The sequence below is a fragment of the Taurulus bubalis genome, assembly GCF_910589615.1.
Source record: "Taurulus bubalis genome assembly, chromosome: 10".
Lineage (NCBI taxonomy): Eukaryota > Metazoa > Chordata > Actinopteri > Perciformes > Cottidae > Taurulus > Taurulus bubalis.
In genome coordinates this window covers 7143979-7153436 of record NC_136598.1, presented here as the reverse complement: position 1 = coordinate 7153436, position 9458 = coordinate 7143979, and the positions used below count along the sequence as shown (strand labels likewise).

At 44.1% G+C, this 9458-nt stretch overlaps 1 protein-coding gene across 1 annotated transcript; it reads left to right on the top strand.

Annotated features, from left to right (window-relative positions):
- Positions 1-4827: 4827 nt before the first annotated feature.
- LOC306742116 (multidrug and toxin extrusion protein 1-like) lies at positions 4828-9116 on the top strand (the record flags this gene model as incomplete). The annotated part of the gene is made up of 17 exons (XM_079224457.1): positions 4828-4935; positions 5282-5383; positions 5616-5684; positions 5795-5943; positions 6259-6301; positions 6416-6460; positions 6592-6689; positions 6766-6863; positions 6968-7081; positions 7229-7296; positions 7439-7547; positions 7634-7709; positions 7809-7878; positions 7972-8104; positions 8242-8336; positions 8525-8611; positions 8829-9116. 17 exons carry the CDS (start codon positions 4828-4830, stop codon positions 9114-9116), a joined length of 1752 nt encoding a protein of 583 aa, XP_079080583.1.
- Between the last annotated feature and the right edge of the window lie 342 nt (positions 9117-9458).

The following is a 9458-nucleotide window of genomic DNA, read 5'->3' as shown; positions in this document are numbered from 1 at the left end:
TGATCACACTTTTTGTTCCAGAAGAAGCATATAAAATTACAAATCAAACTAATGAAAGTATCGTTGATGAAGTGTTTTAGTTTCTAAGTCTTTCTGTTTTGTATGACTGTGTTCACCCTCCACAACATTTAGACAGCTTTGGAGCTGAAGCCCAAACTAAACTCTGTTGCTAACTTATTGTCACACAATCATCTATCAAGTTTGTCACATCAAGATGAGAATGAACATGCCTGCCAAACATTTTGAATTTCACATGAAAAAGAGTCTGGACGAGCAGAAACAAATGAGAGAGGGTAAATAAAGCATGGAATGCGATACCAACCAGAGGCTGGGGGAGCAGAGATACTGTATGAGGAGCCATTACATGGACTTAGAAAACACAGAGCAGTGTTAGGGAAAATAACAAGTGACAGATACAAATCACTGGCGCTGCAGCATATGGTGTCCATGGCAGTCATTCCAACAGGCTGATTGATTCATCTAACATGAGGCATCCCGGGCTTTGGGTTGTCTCATTGCAGAGGATACACATTCTGAGCAGAAATACCACAGCTTCGTTCATCCTTTCTTGTTTTGAGATTTGCATATGTCACAGTTCAGCTCCACACCCTCCTCACTCTATTTGTCAGTCACTCCCTTCTCGTCAGTCTAACTTCCTTCACTACCCCTGCCATGCCCTGTTCCTGCCAACGCCCTGGATGGCCCTCTACTGGGGACAGTGACTCCAGACCACCCCAGTCTGTATGCTCCTATCTGGTAACCATCATTCAATTCAGTTTATTTTGTATAGCCCAAAATTACAAATATGCCTCGGAGGGCTTTAAAATCTGTACACATACGACATCCCTGTCCCGGGACCTCACATCGGATCAGGAAAAACTCAGAAGCAATAGTGGCATGTGTACAGAATGAACAACGTAACAGGGTTACAGCACATTTAATGAATATGACAGAAATGATTCATATAATGAGTAGAAGGCATGGACCACGATCCAGATAACCACAATCCATGTCAGCAGAAGGAGGTAATAATAATAATATAATAATCATTTTATTTATAAAGCACATTTCGCAGACAAAAAAGGTCACAAAGTGCTGTACAGTTTAAAAAACACTTACAATATGGAGTAAAAACCACAATTAAACAAGTCGTGAAAAATAAATAAATAGAAACAGATAAAAAGCGGGTCATTTCAGATGTTTAAAACAAACGCCAGCGTAAACAGATAGGTCTTTAGTTGTTGTTTTTAAAAGACCGAAACAGCAAACCGTAGGGGTGCAGGCAGAGCGTTCCAGAGCCTAGGGGCTACTGCTTCAAAGGCTCGCTCACCACGGGTCTTTAGGCGAGTGTGTGGGACGGAGAGGAGGTTCAGCTGATTGGACCTGAGGTTGCGGGCTGTTTGATGAGGGTGAGGATTTTAAATTGGATCCTATGCTCTACGGGGAGCCAGTGAAGAGACCTGAGAATGGGGGTGATATGAGACCGTCTACTTGTCCTCGTCAGTAATCTGGCAGCAGCATTTTGAATTACTTGCAACCGGTTTTCTAGCAGATTTACTAAGTGCAGAAAAAAGTGCGTTGCTGTAATCAATACGTGAAGATATGAAAGCGTGTATTATCATCTCCAATTCGACCGTAGATAAGACAGATCTCAATTTGGAAATGTTTCGTAGATGGAAGGATCTGGACAGCTGCTTCACATGGGGGTCAAAAGACAAGGATTTGTCAAATATTACTCGGAGATAACACATTTTTAGGTGGACAGCAGAGGAGAGTTGAACAATGCTGTGCTTGATCATAGGGACAGCATCATCAGGTGCAATAACTAGAATCTCTGTCTTATTATTATTTTGTAGAGAGGAGGGGCATCAGCAGGGCCGCCATAGCAGGAGGTAGGGTCCAGGATGCAGGGCCACCATGGCATGAGGCAGGACCGGCTCCAGACACAGCCACGATCCATGGAAACTTGATGCGAGGAAGCACAGAGACTCCCTGGAAGAAGTATAGTTAGTAATGTGCATTGAAGAGGCGTTAATATCTCCATCAGACCATCCGGTTTCTTATCCTGTGTACACCCCAGCATCCATTAATCCTGTGGTACCCCTGGCTCTGCCGCCATAACCCCCACATTGACTAGGCCACAGGAGCCATCCTGAGGTGGAGTTCATCCTGTCAACTGATTTGCCTGAAACAGGCTGCTGTACCCCAGCAGTCAGCCTTTCCCAGCTTCAGACCTGTTAGGGGTGCATACTGAATACCATGACTATTGGGAGGTATTCAGTAAGGTCAAGGCTCATCTCTGCCTCCACATCGCCCCTACAACAACGTCATTAACCTGCAACCAGGCACGCATCGACTTGTTCTGGATCCGAGAGGGTGATGAGTGGAAGACCGCTTTCAACACCCCCACAGGACATTATGAATACCTAGTTATGCCCTTTGGTCTTATCAATGCCCCAGCCATATTCCAGGCTCTGGTGAATAATGTGCTGAGAGACATGTTAAACAAGCAGGTGTTCGTCTAGACGACATTCAGATTTTCTCCAGGTCCCGAGAGGAGCATATTCACCATGTCCAAGCAGTCCTTCAATGCCTCCTGAGGAATTCTCTATTCGTTAAGGCAGAGAAGTGTGAATACCATGTCTCATCTGTCTCCTTCCTGGGGTACATCGTGGGATCCTGCCAAGGTGTCAGCTGTTATGTCTTGGCCCATCCCTGACTCCCGTCTTGGTTGCCTCGATCATCTGGGTAGGTAGAGGAGAGAGTCAAGGCCGCCCTGGAGGACCAGCCCGGTCCTAGGTCCTGTCCTCCTAATGGTCTATTTGTCCCTCAGACCCTGAGGTCTGAAGTCCTCCAGTGGGCCCATAGCTCCAAACTCACTTGCAACCCCGGGAGACAGCGTATGAGGGATGCTTTGCAGCAGAGGTTCTGGTGGGCTACTCTGGAGAAAGATACCCGGGAGCTCGTCAATGTCTGCAAACCGCACAAACCATCCTATCAGACTCCCGCTAGTTTCCTGCAACCTCTATGTGTGCCCCATCGGCCTTGGTCTCACATCTCCTTGGCCTTTGTTACTGGTCTCCCACTGTCCAACAAACATGCCACCATCCTGACAGTGGTAGATCGGTTCAACAAGATGGCCCACTTGTGCACTTGCCCAAGCTCACCTCGGCCAAGGAGACTGCTGAGCTGGTTCTGCTGCATGTCTTCCGGCTTCATGGTCTCCCCACGGATGTGGTCTCTGACCGGGGACCTCAGTTTACGTCAGTATTCTGGAGGGAGTTCTGCACACTCATCGGGGCCACAGCCAGCCTGTCATCTGGATTCCACCCAGAGTCTAACGGCCAGACTGAGCGCAGAACCAGGAGATGGAGATGGCTCTATGGTGTTTGGTCTCCGAGCATCCAGCGTCCTGGTCCCAGCAGCTCCTGTGGGTGGAGTATGCCCACATCACCCTGACCAGCTCTGCCACTGGAATATCCTTGTTTCCGTGTGCCTACGGGTTTCAAACTCCACTGTTTTCAGCCCTGGAGAAGGAGGTTTCCGGACCACGTGGGTCCAACCGTCATTCCACGTCTCCAGGCTGAAGCCGGTTCAGGAGTGTCTACTGGTTCCTGCTTTACAGCCTCTGCCACCACCGCGTTTCAACGATGGAGGTCTTCGCTACACGGTTCGCCGCCTGCTTCGTTCCCGCCATCGTCGGAAAGGGCTACAATACCTGGTCGACTGGGAGGGCTACGGTCCAGAGGAATGATCCTGGGTTTTGGCTCGACACATTCTGGGTGCCCCTCGCATCAGGGAGTTTCTCTGAGGCCACCCTGACCAGCCCTCCAAGGGCTCTGTGCCCACAGTGGCTACCCAGCCTGAGGAGAGGATGCAGATCTGTGTCTGATAAATATTTGTCAAGACCCGGGTGTGATGCGCAGAGACTCAAGCGCAGAAGACAAATACAGGAGGCACTTTTGAGGAAAAATCCAAAACGTTCTTTAATTAGTAAAACTTTGAAAACTAAACAAAACTAGGTACTTGAAAAAGGTGGCACATGACGTGGAACACACCAACATGAACACACAGGAACAAAGACAGTCTAGACGAGGGGAAGCGGGGGAGTATATATAAGAGAGGGGAAACATAGGTGTATGGCATTACAATCAGGGGACACACATGGGAGTGGCTGAGGGCAGGTGAAGGGAATCACAATCAAGACACACACACACACACACACACACACACACACACACACACAATTAACACAACCCATAGGGTGTTACAATATCAAACAATTTAATGAACATGTCTATCTGAATTAATGGATTGGACTGATTTCTCCTCTTCAAGGAAACCTGTGTCGGTCAATAATATGCAAGAGATGTTCATGAATAATCATGACTTCACACCTTCTGTCTGTTCACATATCATAACTGACAACACAGAGGTAGAACGAAGGCAGGTTATGGTTATTTAATATGCTGCCCACAATGGAATCTTGGCCATATAATCATTTACTCAGTGAATGCAATGAGACGCAAAATTAAATTTTAACTGCATTTGAAAGTGTCATCTCTGGTTCCACTTATGAATATTATATAGTGACTCATAATATGTACTTTGTAACATGTTACCAGAAAGATTATAGTTATTTTACATCATTTTTGTGTTGAACCTGAAATGCAATATGTATAACTAACTAATTAATAAGTTACCTTTTGAAGGTGTTGAAATACTTTGCACAGCCGTGGTGAATTCTTTCCCTGGAGAGCATCAAAGATGACAGAAAGGACCAACGCTGCAGCGGAAAACCCTGCATTAGTATCTGGTCCTGCAGACATGGAGGGGTCCAGTGACAAGCTTTTCTGCTGCAGGTGGGTGCGCCACAGAGTTCCCCTGGCCCACAGAGAGGAACTGTACCACATCCTGAGGATGACAGGCCCTCTGGTAAGGATTGATACTGTTTAAATACCTTCCTCCATCTGTTAGGGATTGTGTGGATTGAGGCTGTCCATGCTGAAAACCTGATTCATACGACAGAAGAGTGAGTGTTTGGTTGGAAATGTCAAGTAAAAAACAACTTGTGCCTGATATTTAGAAGCACATATCAGTCAACCAAAGACAGTGCTTGCCTAGTTTCAATCAGTGGCTGCAACCTGATAAAGTGGGATGGCTCATTTGCAAAGAGAGCCATGCTAATTAATTATAACTTGTGTTTCTGGTAAATTAAAAACACATCCTCTGTGAGCTGGTAACCGTATCAACTGAACATTGTCGATGTTTGTCTTTCTAGCTGCTCTCTCGAATCCTCCATTACCTGCTCCCATTCGTGATCACAATGTTCTGTGGGCGTCTGGGAAATGAAGTGATGGCTGGCTATGGATTAGCTTCTGCTGTAAGTGGTCACCTGTATGCTCCATAGACTTGTGGAGGCTAGCATGAGGGAATGAAAGGTGGAAATGTAATTTTAAAGCTATAAACTCACCTTCTCAAGATTCAGCAATTGTCTTACAATCCTGATGATTTAATCAATATGTAGTATAGTTACTGTTATGAGTCATATACATATTGGTTACATCAGAGTGTATGCATCAGACTCATTCAAGTCTGTTTCATATTCATTCCAGACCATTAATATTACTACTGCAGCAACGGGATGTGGTCTGGGACTGGCATGCGATACTTTGGTGTCTCAGGTTGTCCCTATGCAATTTTCTCCTCCTCAATTTCACAAACTCAAGATCCCCATTGTTCATTCATTACACCCTGTTCTATACTGATAAACACGGTCTGTGCTGTTGTGCAGACATTTGGTGGCAAGAACCTGCTGCGGGTGGGAGTGATCCTTCAGCGGGGCATCATCATCCTGCTGTTGTTCTGCCTGCCTTGTTGGAGTCTGCTCATCAATTCCCAGGCCATCCTGTTATGCCTGGGCCAGAGCCCTGAGGTGACCAGGTAAAAAAACTCATTGCGTCTGTCCATGAATGGTGTTCGGTCAAAGCATGAGACCACATCCCCTCAAACACCTCTACATTCAAATCAAATCTGGTCCCCACAGATTATGAGCAGATTCAGCATAAACAGATTATCTTTATTCCAAATATTGATCAAATTCTGTGGTGCACACTCACGCCTCTTCTGTGTTGTGTAATTTGTGTTCTTCAGGGATAAGCATACACTATAGTGTACTGTCCTGAAATTATGACATTGAACGGTGTATACTATGCCATGAGCATTTCCAGGAATCTAAATACAGCCTTTTGATTTTAGAATAGCCCAGCTGTATCTTACAGCCTTCCTTCCTGCCGTACCAGTGAGTTGTGATTTTTTCTTCACCTTTTTTAAGTAAATTCAATATTTTTTCCAGAGATGTATAGAGAAACCACTAACTCTTAAATGTGTGTGTGTTTTTTTTAATGTCTTTTAGGCAATGTTTCTACATAACCTTCAGGTGTCTTATCTGCAGAACCAGGTGCAGTAATATCCTGAACACAATTCTTTTTTTTCAGAGAATCAAAACATGTTGTCTTAATTAATGCAACCACTGAGGGGAAAGGTATAAGTGGTACTCATCATCACATCATCTGGTGTTTGTGTACTCAGGGTATAATACTGCCACAAATGTACGCTGCTGCCATGGCAAACATAGCAAACGTTGTGACGAACTACATCTTTCTTTACTGCATGGATCTGGGTGTTAAGTAGGTGTACTCACACCATTTTAGATCTGATTAAAACACACACACACACACACTGATTAACTTCTCTGTTTTACAGCGGATCTGCAGCAGCCAATGCTCTGTCACAGATTTACATCTGTGCTTTTCTGTTTGCTTACATTCGGTGGAAGAAGCTCCATGTAAAAACATGGGGAGGTGAGAGATTTCACATTTGTGGATTCCCTATGTTTTCATGCATCACTCTCTTCAGCTTCCATCTTTTGTATTCTACATACATGAGTTTCTCTCTCCCCCTGCAGGCTGGTCTGTGGAATCACTGCAGGAGTGGGGCTCCTACATGAAACTGGCCTTTCCCAGTATATTAATGACATGTTTCGAGTGGTGGCTTTATGAGTTTGGGGGATTCTTTGCAGGTAATCCAGATATTTTCATGATTACATTAACCCTATTGATTTAAAGCTGAGCAGTACTGACCTGTGTTATTTAAGCCTATCTCTAAGCTCATTCATTTAATCAAATCAGCAAACAATACAAACTTCATCTTTGTCTCTGACGATCAGGAATACTGAGTGAAGAAGAACTGGCCGCCCAACATGTTGTGATAATGGTGGCTTTCATAACCTACATGGTACTAACAACAAGTCAGATTTATATTAGTTCCAAAAACATTTTTAAGTTTGAACACCCTAGAGCAAGCTCTGTTGTATATCAGTGTTCATTCTTTCTGACTCCTGAATGTATTTTTTGTGTGCAAAACGATGAATCCACAGTTCCCTCTTGGTATACAAGCTGCAGCATGCGCCCGTGTGGGCAATGCTCTCGGTGCCGGAGACACTGCCAGGGCCATCCTCACCTGCAAGATGTCACTCGCTCTTGCAGGTCAGTTTAAGCACATTCTGTTAATGTAGCCTCAATCAATAAAGCAGCATTTGATGTTTGATTTCTTTACATCCACTTTTTTCCAGCTAGCATTGCTGTTGTTGAAGGTATTGTGCTTGGCTCTACTAAATCAATGATTGGATACATCTTCACCTCTGATGAGTGAGTCTCTGCAGCTGCACTACATTGCACTTTTTGAATGTTAAAGTTGTTACAGTACAACTGTGACACACAAAGACACAATCTGAATTACCCTTCCAGGAAGATCATTGGTTGGGTCTCCCATTTGATGAACGCTTACTGTTTCCTCCAATTCTTTGATGGTCTTGTGGTGAGTCTAACGGCCAGCAAAATATATTTGCAGTATGATGCCAAAATCAAGTCATAAATGTCAAATACAAAAACATGTTTTTGCCCATTCTAGTGTGTGTGCACGGGCATCTTCTTGGGCACGGGCAAACAGAAGATACCAGCTCTGGCCAATTTCATTGGATACTACTGCATCGGACTTTCACTCAGCGTAGTTTTAACGTTTGTCGCCAAACTGAGAATTTTGGGTAATAATATGAAATGACCATGCTTTGTTACTTTCAGAGACATTCCAGAGCAATACATGACCGCTGTGGGCGACGCAAGTTCTTATAAGTGAAGCCCGCTTTGTCCTTGACAGACTAATTTGTCTTTGTCTCTGCAGGTTTTTGGCTGGGGCTGCTCATTTGTGTCGTCTTGCAATCTACCTTCTACATCATTGTCATCTTCAAGCTCAACTGGAGGAGAATGACGGAAGAGGTATGCTGCTGGCCAATCAAACAATCAAGATCATTTAGGGCCTCAGCTGTTTTGATATACTGGCAGAATCTGCTTCTTTTCTACAGTATCAGATGTTCAAGCAAATCTGGAAAAGTTCGATACAGATTTGTCAAGTGTATGAATGAGAAGATATTGACAGTTTGGTTTTTGTATCTGCTTGTTTGCAGGCTGTGAAACGAGCTCAGAAAAAGACACGCGTAACATTATTGAGCACAGCTGCCCTGTCAGATGACCAGACAGCAAGTCATGGGGACGTAAGTGGCTTGTTATTGTTAACACTAACAACATAAATTACTTTTCAATTGTCATACCTAGGTTCACACTGTTATCAATGGACTTTTCTCATTTGTTTTATGTAATATTCTATATCGGACACTTAAGTCCAAGAAACTACATTTCTGACAATGTTTTACTGCACTGTTCTTCATTTGTCTCAACAAAATAAATGAATATGATTATTTTTCCTTTAAGTTGGTGGAAGGCTTCATGTCTGTGGGCACTAACGGGAACACGGAGACAAAGGGTGGACATGTGGTCCAGCAGAAGGTTGTCCGTCTCTCCACTACTCAGCTGATCCTCAGACGAGGCCTCATTGTGTTTGCAGCAGTTGCACTTCTGGCTGCGGGAGCGACTGTGCACTTCCTGGTGCCCTTACCAGAGACCCGGCCTTCAGAGGCCAACTTCACTTTGGACTGGATCAACACGACATATACTCCTGATCAAACTTTCTCCACTGCACTGGTCCCAATAAAAGGATGAGATTATTGATCATTAAGTTGTTGTTTGTGCTCAATGTCATAAAAACACAGAATCCTAGACTCTCATGGACTTGTTACCTTTGACAAAGTGACTAAAACAATGGCAGATTTGATGCAAAATTAAGTGAATAAATGGTTGAACCAACATTTAGCTATAAGAGATTCATAAAAGATTACATTTTGTAATGGTCTTTCTCCTTTTTTCTCCCACCTCTTGTGTCATGTCAACTGTGATAAAAGCTTCAGTTATTTTTTTGTTCCCCCTGAATCTTTTGAGCATTTGTAAGTGTAACCCTCATCTGTTGGCAAAAATAAATAATGGTCTGTAACAATTTTAAAACAT